General features: G+C 44.1%; 1 protein-coding gene across 2 annotated transcripts in view; it reads left to right on the top strand.

The window, feature by feature from the left end:
• Positions 1–20,442, top strand: part of LOC138259955 (actin-related protein 2-like) — a 110,637-nt gene that overhangs the window by 82,852 nt on the left and 7,343 nt on the right. For both annotated transcript variants that reach the window (XM_069207961.1, XM_069207962.1), the window contains exons 7-8: positions 11,152–11,297; positions 12,179–12,311. In XM_069207961.1, coding sequence (XP_069064062.1) covers positions 11,152–11,297; positions 12,179–12,311 — 279 coding nt within the window. The remainder of the gene's footprint in view (positions 1–11,151; positions 11,298–12,178; positions 12,312–20,442) is intronic.

The following is a 20,442-nucleotide window of genomic DNA, read 5'->3' as shown; positions in this document are numbered from 1 at the left end:
TGTTTTGTATTTGATTTACTAGTAAGTCCCTTGTAAAGTGCACTAGAGGTGCCCTGGGCCTCTTAGGCAAATGCTACTAGCGGGCCTACAGCACTGGCTGTGCCACCCACTTGAGTAGCCCTATAAACCTGTCCCAGACCTGCCATTGCAGTGTCTGTATCTGTGTGTGCAGTTTTAAACTGCCAATTCGACTTGGCAAGTGTACCCACTTGCCAGGCCTAAACCTTCCATTTTTATAGATGTAAGGCACCCTTAAGGGAGGCCCTAGGTAGCCCCAGTGGCAGGGTGCAGTGTCTCTTAAAGGTGGGACATGTACCGATGTGTGTTATATGTCCTAACAGTGAAGTACTGCTAAATTCAATATTCACTGTTGCAAGGCCTATCTCTCTCATAGGTTAACATGAGGGCTGCCTTTAAATATTATTAAAGTTCAGAACCCCTTTGAGAACAGATAGAAACCTGGAGTTTGGGGTCTCTGAATTCACAATTTGATGATCTGATGTTTTGTTTGCTAGTTTTCTAAGCAGCCATTGTTTGGCTTCAGTCTACGACACCTTCCTTTTTGAAGCCATTAGCTCTTTGGTTTTCGGCCCCTTGTCCTTTCGCTTCCTCTTGTGTGCCTGATGGCTTTGAGGGTTGGTTTGAAAGCTCACCTCCATAGGTGTCCTTTGGTTTGGGACCCTTGCGGCTCTTTTTATATATGCCAACCTTCAGCCATATATGTTTTCGACAATAACACATAGGCGGTCTTTGGTACCTTTTGCCGATACTTCTTTTTGGCACACCTCGCCGCCCTCCTCACGGCCTCAGGCTTTTTGATGACACATTCCTCAGTCTCGCCTTCATTTGCCTTCTCGGCTTCCTCAAACATTCTTATCTTCTTCCTCGCTGGAGAGGCCCAGGTCCTTAACGGACTCTTGTTTTCGCAGTTGTGTCGGCCATGGTGTGGTGTCCCAGAAAATGGATGAGTCTTGCTGTTGACATCTTCGGGACGTATCCTGTGCAGGCCTCAGTCTTGGCACTGTGGTGCTTCAGAGACACAAGTTGCAAACCTCATGTGGATCCCTCTACGCAAACTTAAATTTATAAGGGGTGTTCTCAATGTTCCCTTGCTGATTCATTCCTCTGCGTTTTCTGACCATGTGGTGTTCGCAGGTAGGATCCCTTTTCAGGGCTGAGAAGGCTCCCATCCTCTGCTGTTCAGCCTATTTTGGCCTCTATTGATCTCCAGTGTTTTCCCGCCACTTTGTACAATTCTTCAGAGCTCCTCTGTTGTACTTCCAGACTAAACAGCAGAAAAAAGAATTTGAAGATGGCAATCACGCACAGGAACTTCCAAGGGGCACATCTGACGTCACACAGGGGAGAGGATCGACAACACCCGGGGGGGGGGGTGGCTTGGAGAAGAAATATGATTCTGTACTTATCCACTATATGGTGGAATGTATGCACAGCATGTATAGGAAAATGGGTTTATGATTGGGGTGGTGAAGCCTCTTCACAATCTGTCAGGGTGAATAACAAAAGTCACTTACTTAACCTGTGCTTAGCAATCTGGTAGCTTAGCGCAAAAGCAGGCAGGCTGAACTTGGAGCCAATTTATAAAGTATATATGCAGCACTGAAACATGGATAAAACGAGAACCAAACCCTAGGAAAATCCCACACCAATTAAAAACAAGCATTTGCAATGCAACGGGTCTCGCATTACATCAAGTTAGAGCTATTAGCATTGTAAACTCCTAACCAGACTTTTCTTGCCACAAAAGAGAAAAAAAAAAACAGGTGCAATCGTGTTGAGAAAAAGTAGTCTAGAAACCATATGGAAAACATGGAGCCTCGTATGTTTCTAGTAGTTTACCGGTGCTCTCGAGGAGGGCTAATCTTGGGAAAAGGCATTGCATGCCTTTCACCAATGAAAACAAGCGAATTTTAAAAGGCAAGCCCACAAACCAATGAAAGTGACTGATGTAACATGGGCATGGTTAAAATCCCCCTAAAGTGAGATTAGAGAAAAATGTAATAAATAATTTGACACCAAAATGACAATCCAGTCAGTAGAACTGGAGTTATGATTTTTGTTTTTAACGTTTTTAATAGGAACTAGTGCCTACAAGATAAGAGCACCAACCATGGACTTCTAGTCGCGTTAACTGCAAGGGAGTGTGGTTCTGATACATGCAGATTGGCTCCCGGTCTCCCCTTACCATTGGAAGTAGAACAAAGTTTGAAGAACATTTTTTAGTAGGTAAAGCTCAGTGGGGCAAGGCAGAGGCTTTGTCCGAGAAGGAGGCGTTGTCGCCAGGAAGCCGCTGGACAAAGTCACAATAAAGATTTCAACATTCACACGTAGTCTCTTTTTTGGAAGCTGAAAATCTCCAGCAGGGTGAATCTTTCAGGCTGTGGCAGACGAGGGCTTCAAGATGCCGGATACCTTTTCCAAGAGGAGTTGCTTGTAGACAGTTTGATTACTGCTTGAGGGATCTGAAACCCTACTCAAACAGCAACCACAACTCTTGTCATGGTGAAACATAAGCAAACCTCAAATTAACTTGTGCTCAATTCTCTGGTAGCTTGGCACAAAAGCAATTAGGCTTAACTTGGAAGCAATTTGTAAAATACAAATACAAGAAAAATCCCCAAACTAGAAAAATAGAGCAAAATGTAATAAATTAATTACAAATAAATTAATTAATAAATTAATAAACACCAAAATTACAAAAATCCAGTTAGTAGAACTGAAGATACACAATTTTAAAGGATTTGTGAAAATCAAGCACCAAGAAGCAAAAAGTGCCAACCATGGTTATCTGGTTGCGGTAGACTTGCTCCCAGTTCTCAAGTTCAGGCTGACTACGACGGAGCACGAGCTGGATACAGGACTGAGTTCAGTCTCTTGAGAAAGCTTGTGGAACTGGGTGTTGAGTTTGTGAAGTCTGCATTTAATTTACTTGCCCTGGGGTACACGTTGCACCACATTACTAGGGATTTCGAAGTAAATGAAATGTGTCAAACGTGTAGACCAATTTTGCCATGTTTTAAGGAGTGAGGACAAGCACCTTAGCACTGGTTAGCAGTTGTAAATGCACAGAGTCCTAAAGCCAACAAAACCAAATTTCAGCAACAGTAGGTTAGTAGGCCAAAATGTTTGAGGGAAGACAATCCTAGAGGCGGTCAGGTCTAACAGCATGTGAATCCAGAAAATGATTAACGTTGCAAAACTTTATTTTTTAGTACATCCAGAGGCCTCTTATGTTATCTTGCAAGCTTTTTGTTAATGTAACATGCTCAGTTTCTACAGATTCTTGCTGCTGTTTGAAACTTTGGAGATGATTCATTCTCCATGAGAGGACTGTGCTGTTGGAGGGATGGAGTGTTGTGGTCTGTGACCTTCCATTGCACTGCACATCTGTGTATTCTTGTTATTTGGCATGTAATGCAGTCAGATCATGTGCTTTTATCCTTATGTTTCCCTGCTCCTTATGTCTCTGTCTGCAGAGACATTGTTGTTCATTGTGACCGCTCACTAGCTTGCAGTTTGTAGGCTGTCTTCATGGGTTCTTCATCAGCTCTTAATACACCAGCCTGTGGGATTATGATCAGTTGTGGTATGCCTTTGTATTCCATTTCTGTTAGTCTCTTCCATGTTTCACAGATGATGTCACCAGATGGGCTTTTAACACTACAAGGGCAAGCAGGCTCTTCCAACTTACCTGTCTCTAACAAATGTACTGGAGGAGGGGAAAGGAGAAACTTGGAGGGAGATGACTGACTAAAAGATATGCCAGCTGTGCACTTGCTTATTCCACTTAGCGCTAGTGGGAAGAGAGGACCTTTGTGGCTGAGGGTGAAGGAATATGTTGCAATTTAAGCATCTTTTCGTAGCGTGTAGTCCTGTAGATTCATATTCTCAGCATACTCCTGCCATTTAGTGTTGGGCTCGGACATCTGCAACTTGTTTTTCTTCTAAAATGTTCAAGTCATGAGGTCTAGTGACTCCTTCTATAGTCTCTGTTTCGCATGATCATCCTCTCCTTTGTTAGATAGATCAGGATTAATTAAAATATTAAAAAAAGAAGTATGTATGTCAATCAGTAGCATATGGGGAGGAGGGTGAGTGCATATGAATCTACGGCAATACACACTATGAATTGATGCTTACATGGTAAGTGACATTTTCCATTCACAGCATGTGTTTGACGTAGATAGAGATGCTTGACATCGAATGTAAAGCAGAGCTCTCCAAAGCGGTTGTCAGCTAGTGGTTGACGTAGAAGTTTGAAAAGGTGTTTTGTATATGCAGTTTGACCCACTCTAGCCTGTTGATTAGCCAAGACATCACCACAATGGTGTTTTGTCAATGTATGTGTGTTATTCCAGGTAGATTCCTTACAAATATCTGCTAGTGGGATGTTTCCCAAAAAAGCCATTGAAGCTCCTTTTTTACATGTAGAGTGAGCTCTTGGAGTTATAGGTAGTGCTCGTTTTCCATAGCGATAGCAAGTCTCAATACATCTAACTGTCCATCTGACTATTCACGCTTTGGATAAAGGGGAACCTTACTTTGGTTATGCAAATGCAACAAATAGTGGTTGCATTTTCCGAAAAGGTCTAGTTCTCTCTATGTAAAACATCAATGCTCTTTTAACATCTGTGGAGAGCTCTTTCTGCTTCAGAGCCTGGTTTAGGGAAAAAAACTGGTAGGTGTATTGTTGGGTTTGCATGGAAAGTGAGCACCACTTTTGGGAAGAACTTCGGGTTAGTCCGAAGTCCTAACTTAGTTGGATATATTTAGAAGAAAGTTCTCCCAGTGTGAGCACTTGGAGTTCACTTATTCTTCTAAGGGATGTGATAGCTACCAAAAGAACTACATACCATGTGAGGAACTGTAGATCACAAGAAAGAAGTGGTCCATAGGTTGGTCCCATGAGTCTAGTGTGTTAGATGAGATTAAATGGGCGAACCTATTCTTACTTGGATTACACTATTTGTAATATGGAATTGTTCCCCTTTATCAAAAAGTTTTCGATATCCACTTAGTGTGAGAGTGACCATTGCCTTCAGACTGTAACTATCAAATCCAGCTTTCATCACCATGCTGTGGCTTGGGCCATGGGTGGTGGCGTTTGCAATGAGTCTTTCAAGCATATAAAATGTAGCTTTTCTTCTAGTGGTGCAGCAATGGTTGAGTGTGTTAACTTCTTTGACCCTGACATGATAGGCTCTGTGTCTCCAATTAAGTTATGGGACAACTGTGTCTCCTTTTTATGGCCAAGGTTTCATCAACCTGTAAGAAGTAGTATTTCATCCATGCAGTTCTTCATCTTAAGGGAAACTTAAAGAAAGGTTGCAATTAAGCTGCTAGGGCAATCAGGAAGAGTCCTGACTCCAAGACACTGTTAATCAAGTTTAAGGAATTGCAAAAAGGTTATAGGAAGGCTGTTTATGAAGAAAATCAGACACTCTCTAATTTATTTTGGGCAAAACGTATAAGCACCAGTAAGGACTCTAACTCAATAAAATGTTGGTTCCTTATTAACTATCTATCAACGAATCAAGGGGGGCTGGGTACAGTTAATATCTCAGAAGGTGACTGGACCTCCTTTTTGGCCAGATATTACTCAATAAGTACGTCTGAAGAGAACCAGTCGGGTGTCGGGGTCCACCCCTCTACAGTAGCACTGATCAAATTTCAGCCTCAGTCGTCAGTGCCCCTGCCCCTTCAATTAGAAGTTATTAACTTTTCCACGCCCCGTCTTTGTATTCTTTCCAGGGCAAAACAGGAAAGAGCTCCAGTTCCCAATGGCCTTCCGCAGATGCTGTTTAAACAGGATATATCTTTTTGGGCAGATCACCTTGCAAGCCTTTTTGATTATTGGATCTTGTCCTCAGGAATTCCAGAGCCTTGGTGTGGTGCTATAATTCATCCATTGCACAAAAGTGGCTCAAGGTCTGATCCAGCCAATTTTAGGCTGATAGCATTGCTTCACAATTCTGGTCATTTGCTAGAAGTTCTTTGGTCTTGGGCTGAGTTGAAGGGCCTAATTCCTAAATGCCAAACGGGGTTCTCTGCTGTATCGGGTACATCTACAAACCTATTAGCCTTATCTATTTTGATAGACAAAGCAAACTCATTAGGCTCTGTGCTGCATTGTTTTTTTGTTGATTTTAAGGCAGCTTTTGACCGGGTCCCAAGGAGTTCCCTGTGGGTCAAGCTACAAAATTGGGGAATTCCATCTGTGCTCCTGGGGACTATTATACAATTACACACAGACACCTGAGTCTGCATTAAATTAAGAGATGGCTGCTCCCTTGCCAGGAAAAGTTCCACCTTTCGTGGTGTGAAGCAGGGATGCATGCTTGCCCCCTTGCTTTTTAATCTGTTTGTTGCAGACCTGTCACCTGCTCTTGACGCTGTTAACTCTCACCCCTCTATGATCGGTGGTCCTCGGTTAAGCCATTCGCTCCACGCTGATGATTTGGCAATGTTTAGCCACACCAGGGTTGGCCTACAACGGTTGCTTAACCAACTTGCACTTTATACAGCTGTGACTTATCTGGAAGTAAATCTGCTAAAAACAAAAGTGGTTTCTTTTGGGAGAAAAGGGCTTTAGGAAACCACTGGTATTAAAAGAGCAGTAAACTTATTTCAGACCACTCCTATAAATATTTAGGGGTGCATTTTGATGCCAGGGGCAGCTTTGGTAGGCAGAGGAAGGAGATTGAAGTTAAAGTTGTGGCCTTGCAGGTGGCTTTTTCCAAACTACTTAAAATCCTTAGAGGGCCCAACTTGCTCCCTTTAATGGAAGTTTTGAGAGCAAATATTACTCCCTCTCTGTCCCATGGTCACAAAGTTATGTTGGACAGAGGCTTATGTCTGCTAAACAGGTTTGTTATCAAGATTTGTAAGAGGATCTTTCATCTATCGCAATCTGCATCTCCTGCGCAGGTTTGGCTGGAATTTGGCCTTTTAGATCAGTGGGGCAGAAGGCACAGGTGCTTTCCTGAAACTCTGTCATACGTTAAGGCAGGTAGCTTAGAGTCAGTTCTGTGGCTTGAAATTAGTGCGACTGAGGAAACCTGGAGGTGAAGCTTTGGTATTTTGTGTCTGTTGTGTTGGAAAGAGGTCTATCTCTGGGGTTCCCCATGGTTTGAAGTACGAGTGTTATGTCGATTTCCTACTCGTATACCTGCTGAGCATATCTGTGAAGTTGTTATCCACTCAAGATAGGTATTCTGCTAGAAGTTAGATTTTGTGATGTATGGCCCAATGCCATGTGTGCTGTGCTATGAGGGAAAACTGTTGGGAGTGTGTGGCTCCTATTTTTTAATATAATGCACTGCAATGATGTTATCTGTACGGACCAGGACTAATTTGTTGTGAAGATGGTTCAGAAAAACTTTTAGAGGTAGTTGAATTGCTAGAAGTTCTTGATGATTGATGTGAAAGGGTTTCTGAGTTGGTGACCATGAACCGCGTACTGTGAGGTTCTGCCTATGTGCCACCCAGTCCTGTAGGGAGTCATCTGTTGTAATGATGATTTCTGGAATTGGGGCTTTGAATAGCTAACCCTGCAACAGATTGCTGCTGTTCCACCACTGCAGAGGGCGATGTTGATGGCCCTTCCAACACTAGATCCTGTAGATGCCCCTCCACTAGAGTGCATTGTGAATGAAGAGTGCGTTGAAGGGGGCACATATTTAGTCAGGCGTTTAGTACTATCAATATGCATGACGCCATCATTCCGAGAATACTCATCATTCGAGAGTCTTCACTAATATGATGATGTGGTTAAAACAGAGGCAACGCTAACTGGAACTTTTTCACCCTTTCTGGACTCAGATAGGCTTTGGCTGTAATTGAGTTTAGTATTGCGCCTAAGAAAGGATTCACTTGTGAAGGTTGGATATTAGATTTTGCTGTTCAAGTTAGTACCTGTCCTTGATGTTGAAAAGGACCAACTGATAAGTTGTGTCTAGTTTTAGCACTGTTGTAGCCTTCTCCCACCTGGTGTTATATGTTGAGAGGGGAGGCTTCGTTTGTCATTGCTTAGTAGGAGTGGTGGTTTTGGAGGCGAAAGCACAGCCTCTAATATTTTTATAATCTGGTCTGTAGCCCCTGGTATACTGGGACTGGTATGAGCATTGTTGTTATTGTGTATTGCCTGAGTCTGTAGATGTGGCAGGTCTTGCTGCACCTCTATACTGTCCCCTCCGAAAGGAGCCTCTATGATTGAAAGTTTGTAGGGCACCCATGGCTTTTGCTGTCTGTACATTTTTACATTTTCTCTAACAACTCATCTACTTGTGGTCCAAATAAATATTGACCATCAAATGGTAGATTGAGTAAATGTTGTTGTACATCAGCCTTAAAGCACGATTCTCTAAGCCATGCATGGTGCCTAATAATACTGGTATTGACTTAATTTGCACTGGTATCGGGGGAATTTACTGCACACTGAATGGTGGCATTGGAAATCATTTTGCCATCCTTCACCAATTGAGTCCCTCTTTAGCAATATTGTTCAGGAAGATGTTGCAGTAGCTCTTGCATATCGTTCCCTTGGGCTCTATTATAGCATTAAAGTAAGCCTACTGAATTAGCTATGAGGAGTTGATTAGCTGCTTGTGCAGCAACACATTTTCCTGCCACATCATATTTTTTACTTTCCGTGTTTGTTGAAGGGGTACCAAGGATTCGGGAGGAACTTGACCCTTGATGTATGGTGCATCCAATGGACAAGTATTCTATTTTGAATACTTCCTTGGTGTTATTACCCTGTATTTAACTTGCTGCTTAAAAATCTCCTCTGTGGAGTTAAGCATTCCTTAATTCTGCCAAGTCAGAACAAACAGCTATGTCCTGGGGGCGGTCCCCAGGGCCAACTATGTCCCCCTTCAACTTAAACAGCCCCTGGTAGGTGGTGGTCCTCGTGGCTATGGGGGTGGGGGCTGCACACGCCCCCCCTATACAGATTGTATTTTGCCCAGGGGAGGTGGCTATCCCTGTGTGTGCGATGGGGGAGGGCCGCGCTCTCCCCACATTCTTAATGTATTTAGCCGTGGGGAGGTGGCGGTCTCTGGGGCTGCAGGGAGGGCCACATGCACCCCCTGCATACAGATTGTATTTTGGCCCAGGGAGGTGGTGCCCCTGCCCCTCCCCCCCTGCAACAAATTAGACATTCTACCCAGGGAGATGGCAGTCCCCAGGGCTGCAGGAGGGCCAGGTGGACCCCCGGCATTTAATTAGACATTCGGCCCAGGGAGGTGTCAGCCCCCAGGGCTGCGGGGGCTAGGAGGGGCGGTTGATAAGTCCTAACATGACTGCCAACACTTCTTGTTGAAGGGTTGGCAGCCAATCAGATATCAGCATGAGACTGGATGGTTCATGGAGCCTTTGCGTCTCCATATATCCAAATTAGTTTTTTCAATAATTTCTCGAAAACTACTGAACAGATTTACACCTAATAACAAAAAAAGGGTCACTTGCTGGACAAGAGCTACCTTTCGGCCGAATCTGGTGTAATTCCATCAAGTTTAAGCACATTTCCTGTTTAAAATCCCTATGGAAAAATGCATAGGGCAAAAGCATTTTGGGAACCTCCCCTCCTCTCCCCCCCCACCCCCCTTGTTCAGCCCCCGGCTGACGGATCACCCCGAAACTTTCCAGACAGACTCTGAAGTGAGAGTCGTATTATTTTTTTAGAACATTTTGTGAGGATTAATCAAACTGCGCCAAAGTTATTAGCAAAAAATAAACACTTTTTCTGTAGAAACTAGGTCCTAACTATAATTACCTAGTGGCGACCGCCACTAGGTAATATATATCTTTAGTCTTAAGTCCCAAACTTGTTCGGTGAGAGCCATGGGAGTTATAGCTTTGAGCCTTGAAACTGAGTTTAGCAACTGCTGTGACTAGCAGGACAGTCCCACATTGCCAGCTGTGTGTGCATGATATATGTATAGATAGATTGGTTAAGTACGCTACACAGGGGCAGCCTCGGCTGTGTATTTATGGTTCAGCCGCACTTTCCTTTGGCTATGCATTTTATTGACTTGCCTATAACTTTTTTTGGACACCATGGACGGATTTTACGAAACGTGGCAATCCGTTGGCAGGTTCAATTAAAGTTGGTAATGCCAGTTGTCATGAAGAGGAAGTTTGGTACTGTAGATTCGAGTGCTGATTGGCTGACTGCAAGAGAAAAATTTATCTTGGGTCTTCTTTTTTTGAATGCTGGGCCCGAGAAGAGCTATAGGTCTCAGGGTTTGTGCCACCCAGGCTTGACGTTTGCCTGGGTTTGTGCGTGGTACCAATCTACGTTCTGTATTTACAAAAAATGGGAAAAAAAGGGGGCCTCGCCTAAAGCCAAGCTTTGTGCACCCCGTATGCGCAGCGAGGGATGGCTGCCGTCCTGGGATATCTGCAGGATATGACCCCCCCAGCATAAGATACACATCCATCCCCCGCTGCACAAAGCGGGGAGGGGCGGGGGGAGTTGAAATTACGTGTGTTACTTAAACCCCAAGAAATTCATAAAAAATGGTTAAAGGTTGAGTTAGGATTCTGACTCAAATTAACAAAAGCACTGAAATTCACCAGTTAAGATATGCAGCCCACACAATGCATGCCATAGCTGAAGTTGCCCACCATGCAGAAAGCACAAAACAAAACACTGATTTCAAAAAGGCATAGGATAGAAAAACTGACTACCGAGACCAAAACAAGGCAGGTGGTGTGAGTGATAGACGCTGGCAAATTTCAGGTTTGTTGAGTTTGAGCCAAAATGGCCACAGTCTTTTATGTACCCCCTCAGTGTTTTATGTACCCCCACCCACCCTCGCACACCGTTGTACACTCACTCATTTTTTCACAATCTTATTTACGGAAAAACAGATATGTGGCTGGTTTGTGGACAGAGCCTTCCCTACCTCCTCTCTTCAGAAAACGGCACACAGTTTGATGTAGCTCATGCTTTATTTTCATATCTTGCAACTTTTTTCTGGCGCAAAAAAGCATGGTTTTGCAGAGAAACGTGCCTAGCTGCGTGAGAGTGACAGTGGTAAATGACTGAAGTTTCACTCAGAAGTATGTTTATCTTTCTATGCAGTGGAATGTGGCTAATGCTGATTCTTTCTCGCTTTCTTTTAGCTCCCAGATGGACGAGTGATCAAAGTGGGAGGTGAACGTTTTGAAGCGCCAGAAGCTCTGTTCCAGCCTCACCTCATCAATGTGGAAGGGGTTGGTGTGGCTGAATTGCTCTTCAACACCATCCAAGCTGCTGATATTGATACCAGGTAAAAAAAAAATGTGGTCGTCTCTTCCATTGGCACTTACTCAGGAGGATGATGTTAATGGGTAGAAGGACTTCTACAGTGAGTGGCATGGCACAGCAGAAGAGGAATGTTTATATTAGCCATGTGCTGATATATATAGGATAGTCCCTATTTTATATTATGAGGATGCTACAAGTGACCGAGTTTTATGACTGTATTGAGGAACATGGCCCAAGCCTGAGTTAGGAGGTCACCAAACTCCAAATTGACTTCCGGTATCGATGTTACTTACTGAGAGGTGTCTTTTATTCATATAAGATATGGCCACATCATTACCACTCCTCCGTTTTTTTTTAAACCAGGTCTCCTGCTTGCTTTGATGCGTGATCAAAGACCAGCTTTTCAACCCTGCATCTGCAAATCAATTGTAAAACTATTGCAGAATAGCAGTTATTTAATTTTCTCATTACAGATGAGTAGTGATGTCTAAATAAGGCTCTAATAAGAAAATTACTTGCACACTTTTATTCAAGAATGGCTAGGCTCCATGAGTTATTCCAGGGATTACTTCCACTGAGAGGAACAAACTGGAGCTGTGGAGAATTTTTCTATTGTCAGAATCTCTGCCTCCGAGAAAATGTGTCTAAACCCGTGTTATACAAATTCCCATAGGGTGATTAATGAATGTATCGGTATTACAAAGTGATCAAAGCAGTCTACTCTGTGTAGAGAGAACACCAAAAAGTATTATTGCTGCTTTAAATTATTTGGTAAAGATCCTCTGTCAGTTAGGTCAGCAATTCCCTTCAGCAATAAGCAACACATTGTATGCAAATCCACATTTCATCTGTGGTGGGGTGTATTTATGGGACTGGAGTAATGTTTTGCCTCTTTTATTGCAGATCAGAGTTTTATAAGCACATTGTGCTCTCTGGTGGATCCACCATGTACCCGGGTCTGCCCTCTCGTTTGGAACGAGAAATCAAACAGCTTTACCTGGAGCGGGTCCTCAAAGGCGATGTGGAGAAACTTTCAGTAAGTGGAAAAAATTCTTGCTTCACAACTTATAATACCAATCTGTTTTAGGATCACAAAAAAGTCCTACATTTTTGCTTTGGGCAGTAGAATCCTCTGGACCATGCCTGGCCAGTTTTAAAGGGTCTGCCATTTGAACAATCTTAGTGGTTCTGTACATGATTGTTATAACAAACAGTATTCACTCACAGATCTGGACACTATTACAGAGATGGCTACAGACAGTCTAAACATGTTACTGAAAGGGTCTGTAATATGCCTAGTTAACTAGGAGTCATTGTGGGATTCGTCCATGATCAACTGAAGGTAGAGTGTTGGTTTTAATAGGAAAGTTTGCTCTCGCTCCTCTGAGTGTAATAAGAGAGTTGTTGCTCAATGTCCATTCTGACCTTTCTGTCTTGGCCTTTGGAACAGTCTTTGGTGGCCTAGTAGATTGTACATCCAGAGTTTTGTGTGCCTAATAAGTCTGACCCCTTTTGTGTCAAAGAGGCAGCTCAGCAGAATAGAGAGGTGGACAGGCAGTGAGGAATCTGCAGTTGGCATATGCACCAAAAAGAACAATACTGAAGGTAAATAACTTGTTCTTCTGATAGATACCACAGGTTCCTCGATTTAGAATAGATACCAAAGACGTGCCAAAAGTAGAGGGTCTGTGGAGTGGCCCAAACCAAAAAGCCCAGTAGAATTGACTGGGCAAAATGCCCTTCACTCCAGACATAGTGGTCAAAGCAGTAGTGCTTTGTGAGTGTTTGAATCGATGCCCACTGCCCAGGTTATAGCCTGCCAGATATCAAGGACAGGCACTCTGTACACAAATGCAGTGGTAGAGATCTTAGCTCTGTTAGCATGATTGGCTTCCTAGACCTTTCGGGGGACCGCTTCTTGGCTAATGCATAGCAGATCCTGATGCAGAGAACTATCTACCTTGATCAGTTCATCTTCTGCACAGCCTTCCCTTTTTTCGCCCAGAGGAACCCCAAAAAAAGGCTTATTGTTGTATAAAAGCTTAAAGCCCTTTTGGGCTCCAGATGATGAAATCTGCTCTCTTTGTTTGATGGGTGGGGAGTGCAAAGAGCACTTGGATGGTGATGGATTACCCATTGTGAAAGAATGCTGTGACTGAGTCCTCAGCCCCTGTTTATCTGGAAAAAATGGTGGTCTACGGTTGTTGCACTAACTGTCGCTGGTATTCACTCCTTGGATGAGACACATAAAAAACTGCATCACAACAGGTGATTTAAACAAGCACGTTTGAGCCGGCAAATGTAGAAGGGCCGAATGGGCTGAGAAATAACCTTTAAGAGTGCCAGTTGAAAAGACTTGCTGGGCCAAAGACAAAACAAATAGGAGAAAGTCCAACAGTTTAGCTTGTAAAGCGTCTCTCTTGCAAACTCCTCACCAGGCCACAAATTTCTCCTTGCACCTGACATAAAAGGATGCTGTGAAGGAATTTCTGGCAGCGAGGTTGATCTCCACTACTTCCAGCAGCAGATCATACACAATTAACTGCTGCCCTTCAATATCCATGAATGGAGGTGTAGATTGTGAAGGTTTTGGTGAAGGACCCTGCCCTGCTGCTGTGACTGGAAATCCTCTCAAAGTGGGAGCCGAATCTGTGGGCTGATGCTCATAACCAGAAATTCTGGGTACCCCTCTCTTAGCACAATCCAGAACCACTAGAATGACTTGGGTCATGTCATCCCTTATTTTTTTTACAGATCTTGGGACCGAATAGAGCGGGGTGGGAAAGTGTACAGGAGTCTAGTGTTCCATTCCATCTAGAATGCATCTGCTAGCAAATGTCTTTGCAGAAACTTCATCGCACAAAATTATTGACACTGCACATTCTTGACTGTAACGTAAAGATCTAGCCAGGATTTTCTCTGCAGTTGGAAGATGTCCTGCACATCCTTGGGGTGTAAATTCTATTTGTGATTCATCGGACACCATCTGCTGAGATTATCAGCCTTGGCATTCATGGATCCTGCACAGGGGTTCGTGACCAGGACAATACCATGATGCTCCAGCCAGCTCTCGAGGAGCAGAGCCTCCAAAACAGGACCCCACTTTGCCCTGTTTGTTGCAGTACCATATAGTGGTGATGTCTATAAGAACCTGCACCAGCTCCCTTTAGTCGGATGGCTCCAATGCCAGACAAATGATCTGAACCTACAACAAATTGGTGATTGATGTGAGGCTGGGCTACAACCAGAGTCCCTTGTGTCTACCATCTAAAAGATGATCTCCCCAACCCAGCAGGGACACTTCTGTCACCAATGTTGGCTCTGGAGGGAGAGGGAGAGGGCCCTGCTGCTGGTCCAGCTGTTTTTGAGCAGTCACCAATGCAGGTTGTGAGCAAACTCATTCGAAATCTGGATGGCATCCATCAGATTTCCTTGGGATTGGCCTTACTGGTGCATCCATTTCCTTTGCAGAAGCTGGAATGTGGCACTTGATGTTGTCTGCCGGGGTGATGCAGGAGTTTAAGATGCCACAAAACCTCAAAACGATCCTTAACTGAGATCCAGTACCAAGGCTGAAACATCAGGATCATATCCTGAAAGTCCTGGGCTCTCGATGGAGGGAAGGCCTTGATTTGTATCCTGTGTGGAATAGCCCCAGTGAATTGCAACCTCTGCTAAGGAGTCAGGCGTGACTTCACTTTGTTGACAATGAACACCAATGATGTAAAAGGTGCTGTTGTGTTCTAGAGGTGGTCTACGATGGACTGTAATTACACCACCTTCAACACCCAGTCTTTGAAGTAGGAGACAACTAATAAACCCTGCTTCCAAAGTTGTGCCGCAACCACTGCTATCACTTTTGTTAACACTTGAGGGGCACAGGTGAGGCGAAAGTGGAACACTGCAAAATGGAAATACTCCTGGCAGAACCTTAACCCACAGGTAGAACCTGTGGGAATGCAGAAGGGGTATATTAAAATGTGGGTCCTGTGTGTTCTCTCCCCCCCAAACAATCCAACCTCCAGATCAAGCACGCCCAATATCTACGCAAACGTGAGCATTTTGAATTTGTCCTTCTGCTGAAAGGTATTCAGAGTTGAAAGGTCCCATATAGGCCAGAGGTCCTCGTCTTTTCTCCGGCACTAGGCAATATGAAGAGTAACAACCCTCTCATCTTTTTGAGTTCGGAACAGCCCTTCCTACAGCACCTTTGCAGAGAAACTCCTGCAGCAGAATGAAGATGTGCTCCTCTGAAAGTCGATTGGATGCAGGGGAAAGATATGTTGGAGCAAACATAAAAGGTGGGGCATGACCATACTGAACTGTATGACCCATCTGTTTGATGCAATGGATCTCCATCCTGGGAGGGAAGACTGGATCCTGGGCTTTTGTAACTCGCCCCTACCCTCAGAAGGGTGTTGAGCTGCTAAGGGCAAACTAAGGAGGTTTAAATCCTCTTAGCGCTGGGTAGTAGGAATAGTAGGACTGGTGCCCCTTCTGAATTGCCTGATGACTGCCAGATCCTCTGCCTCAAAAGGACTGTGTTGATTGTTGCAAGGGTTTGGGGCAATTGAAGCTATCTATCAGCCTCCTGGAGTAGCCCCTAAATTTCTTAAACTGATGCTGGGGGACAACAGTCCTAAAGAGTGTGCCCTGGCCCTTCTGTCCTTAAAATATAGCAGGGCAAAACCAGATTTTTCGCCGAAAAGGCTTGAGCCATCAAAGATCAGATTCTCGAGATGCACATCTCCAGAAACTCCCCATGGAACTCATTCACTCGTGGCATCAGAGAATAATCGTATTGCCCGCCACCTTCTCTGGGCAGTCCGTAGTATCTAGGGCAGTACAAATTACATACTTGCCCGCTTTCTGTCCACCATGATTTATTGGAGCCAGAGAGGCCCCAAGGTCTTCCAGGACTGCTGGCAAGATCACTTTGGCCGTGTCAAAGAGGACATGTATATAACATCCCAACAAATGGACTGCATTGACCCATCTCAGTGCAGCCTTGTCCGAAAAGTACATTTGTTTCCCAAATATCTCAGCCACCCTGTGCTGCCAATGGGGAAGAATTAGGGTTATCTTTTCTGGTTGAAGCCTGAACAACCAGGCTTTCTGGAGTAGGATGTTTAGTGAGCAAATCGGGGTTGCCAGGTACGGGACTAAGACGCCCGAGCAGCACCTCATTCACTGGTAGGCAGTCATAGGGCTTTTACCAGGTGTACATTAAAGTATCAGTGAGCGCCTCGTAGAAGGAGAGCAAGGGTTTGATGTTGCATAACCAGGCTGTAGAATTTCTGTAAGGAGTTTAGTCTTGGTCTCAGCATAGGGCATCTGTAATTCCAGGAATTCATCTGCCAACTGAACAACAGCCGTAAGTGACCCACTCTGCTCAGTCGGTGGTCCAAATGGCGAGTCCAGTCCCTTATGAGGCCTATTGCAACTTTATAAATCCTGCCATCATAATGAGGTGAAAGATCACCATCCCCCACCCCACCGTTATCATCCTTATCTGTGTTGTACCTTGTCCAGTGAGAGTTGAAAAAGTAATGGAACCTCTGGTGTTGCAATTGCCCTGAAGTGGCATCCACACAGAATCAGTCTGTAAGATGACCAGTTAACACTTTAGTAATTTCATAGTTCAACATCGAGATCAGAATGCGATCCTCTTCCGGCGTCGACAAGTGACAGCCTAGTTCAGATCCACACACTGGAGTACACTTTTGTACTGGAGCTGGTACTGGATCGGAGCTGGTCCTACAGGGTCAGTTGGTGCCGGGGTAGGCCCTCTGCCAGTAACACGACCAGAGGCCCCTTTGGATCCATGGAGCCAAAGGCACACTAGAGGAAGCTGGTAAAGTGCTGAAGATCTGCAGCATGACCACTTTGATAGGCTCGATTTTATGCCGTCGATGATGGTTAGGGTAGCTCTAAGTGCTCTAGGGTCAGCTGGGAAAATGAGTTTGGGCGCAGGGACCCAAGAGAAGACCTACTAACATCATGATGGCTTTGCACCTTCTCCTTAGACATGCAGTTGTGGGATGGTGTCAAGTCCATCACTTTTTTTTGTTTGCGTTTAGACTTTGCTTTGGGCTTACTTGAAGACTTTGACGACAAGGTAGACCTTTCACAAGAACAGCCCCAAGAGCCAGACTGGGACCATGACCTGGAATGGGAGTGAGACTTATGTAAAAGTCTCCACTGAATATGTTCCGTGCCATACAGATTCACCTCCTGGATCACCTTTGGGCGCTTAAGGGCTCACTAGCCACACAACTATGAATTTTGTTCCAAAACCAAATTGTTGACAGACTCACCTTGTACAGGTCTGTGACCGATACATGTTTTTTGTAATCGTAGCATGTCTTGAAGCCTGTTATGTTAGGCTGGGACATTGTTCCCTAGCACACTGGTTGGGAATGTTTACAAAACATCAAAAGACTGACGAAAGTGGGTGGAGTGCTTCGGATCTATAGCAGAAGATAAAGAAAGGAACTGAGGTCAGTGTGCAGGGGTTGCGCTTATATGCCTCTTCTTCCTGAGCAGTGTGGAGCCACTGCTGACTTCCTGGCACCACCTTGTGCACAAGAGCATTGCTGAAAAATTCAGTATGGCACCTGGGGTGTATTTTAAGGCGAGGAATCTGTAGGCTGCAGTATCCATCAGTATGTTTATTGGAAGCATGAGTTCCTCCACAGCACCAGGTTTGGCTGCACATACTGGGAAGTGGATTCCCTCGGTTTCCCACTGCCAGTGCTAGCAGGGCGGTGTATCCTTATTAAGATGTGCATGAGCAAACCAATAGCATCATTGTATTGAGACCAGTGTGGCTTCGAATGGTGTTCGCCCATTCCAATTGAGGAGTGGAGACGTACAGCTCCTGTTCCTGTTGGATCAAAAGGAAGCTGCATGATGGGTTTAAAATCCAGACATACACGATGGGTCTCATATCCAGATTTCTCTATAGTATTGGGATTAACAGCTTTGAGGAACCGTACGTGGGCCTACGTTCTGCAGTAATTCATCACATGGAAGTCATGCAGGTATGTAAATAACACAAACTGTTCTTCCAGCGTGCATTGTGATGGCACTGATATGATGCAGTAGTTTTCTGTCATTCATGAAGAGTTTTCCAGAATTGTTAAGACAGCAGAAAGCATACTTGAAAAACACCTAATGTTCAAAATAATATAATTTGAATTGATATGCCGATTAAATTATTCAGATGAAATAGGGAAAGCATTTGCCTAAATGTTATTAGCAGTAAGTTGTAGTATGTCATTTACACTATTAGTGCAGGGTTTGGTGTTAAAGAAATTAGAGACTATGGTGGCAACAAGCATATTAATGAAATGCTGATATTAATTAAATCGCTACTAGGATGGATGTCTATTGATACCATCAACCACACATTTAAAGATCACTTTATGGGGTGCAAATATTAGTCTTCCATCTGTTCTGTGTTATTAAGGATGGGATGTGAACGGTGTGTAGCCACTGATAAAGCCTCGCTCTGTCTGACCGAATCTTTTTGATACTTCTCCCATTTAGCTGTTGGATTCAGAACAGTTACTGGCAGTTTGAAATGTAACAGTGAGGTTGGGTCTGCATCCAGGAATCCCAGATTCTGCAGCGGCAGGACATTTTCCCCATTGTTTTGGTCTAGGTACAGGTTAAATACAACTGTTTGATGGAGTGTGCTAGGAAGCGAAGGTGGGGAGGGGCCTGTGTGTCCAGGAACTGGAACGACACAACACCTTGTAAAGGTGTTGACTGCCCACGGGCTTGGGGAGAGGGGTGCTTGGAGCAGGAGGTAAGGTGGGGCTCCTGCGATAGCAGTCAGAGGAAGAGGGGGCAGGTGGCAGAATGGAGTGATGGGGAAACAGGAGAAAAAGGAGTAAAACACTAGTGGTTCATCACGAGATTTTTGAGAGGTAGGCTTCGGAACCTTGCAGGGTACCCAAGTTCGGGGTTGTAGAGGCATAAGTGCATTATTAGTATTATGCACTAGGTAGAATATGCACTTTAGATAATGTTTTCTTTTGGAATTGCGTGAACTATGCACTTTACGAAGGCGTACTGTGTCTTTGCACTACAGAGGTTTATGTGGGCACTTCAAGCATTCTAGTTACTGTTTGGTGGGGCATTTAAAAAATATGTATGTATTTTTGGTGCTGAATTGCATGTTTGCACATAGGAAGGTTTGTGTAGGCCGTGGTTGCACTGCCTCAATACATGGAAGGTATGGGCCCGCGGAGCGCCAGCAGGGTTTTTTCCTGGGAAGGTGATATGATGAGGTTGTTTTCAATAAACATTGACCAATTAAATAATGGGAGGAAAAAATGGCATCCTGGATAAAAAGCAACATGCCAACAGTGGTTTCCTTGCCGGAATCATGTAGTCCCCTTAACCGGTTATATATGTTTAAAACCTGGGCTGCTTTTAAACGTGGTTTGGGGGGTGTTATGCTGCACACAGAAGGGTGGCAACGTATATTCAATAAAATTGATAAAGTCAAGATACATATATGACAAGTGGACATGGAATTGGTGTTTGGTCAATTGTACATTTAATTTGTTGTGATTAACATTAGTTAACTTATATGCAACGAAAGAAGACCATTTCAACTCTGTTAGACAGGCTGTTCCAATCATTATCCTCGATAGATAGAGAAATAATAGTAGGAGGAGATTGTAATATTTTTTCAGGAATGGATCTACATACCACAATGAGTTAAAAGAAACAGCAAAAAACAAAGGCTGCAAAACGTCTTGGAGAATATGAAAGAATCTGTGGGCTGGTAGATCCTTGCAGAGCATCTTTCCCCTATTAAAAAACAGTACATTTGCTTTTCGGCCAGATCTAAAACAGCTACTTGTATTTATTATTTTCTGATCTGAATCACAGTTAAGTTCAAGCAAGTAAATATGTTACAGAATGGGTTTTCTGACTATTCCGCATTAGAACTTCGAGACAATTGGTAGGGATCAGGTTCCCAAGAACCAAAGATGCTCAAAAAGATGATGGATGGAATGCTGAACATTGTTAAACATTCACCCCCAGTCACAGATCTTGGTTAAATCCATCATTTTTGTGCACACCATGCCACCCCAGTTTGGACCAAGCCATATGCAAATCAGTCTTGACCCTGCACCCAATGGGAACAG

This window comes from Pleurodeles waltl, chromosome 9 (assembly GCF_031143425.1).
Source record: "Pleurodeles waltl isolate 20211129_DDA chromosome 9, aPleWal1.hap1.20221129, whole genome shotgun sequence".
NCBI lineage: Eukaryota > Metazoa > Chordata > Amphibia > Caudata > Salamandridae > Pleurodeles > Pleurodeles waltl.
The sequence above is the reverse complement of the archived record's forward strand: the minus strand, read 5'-3'. Positions and strand labels throughout refer to the sequence as shown.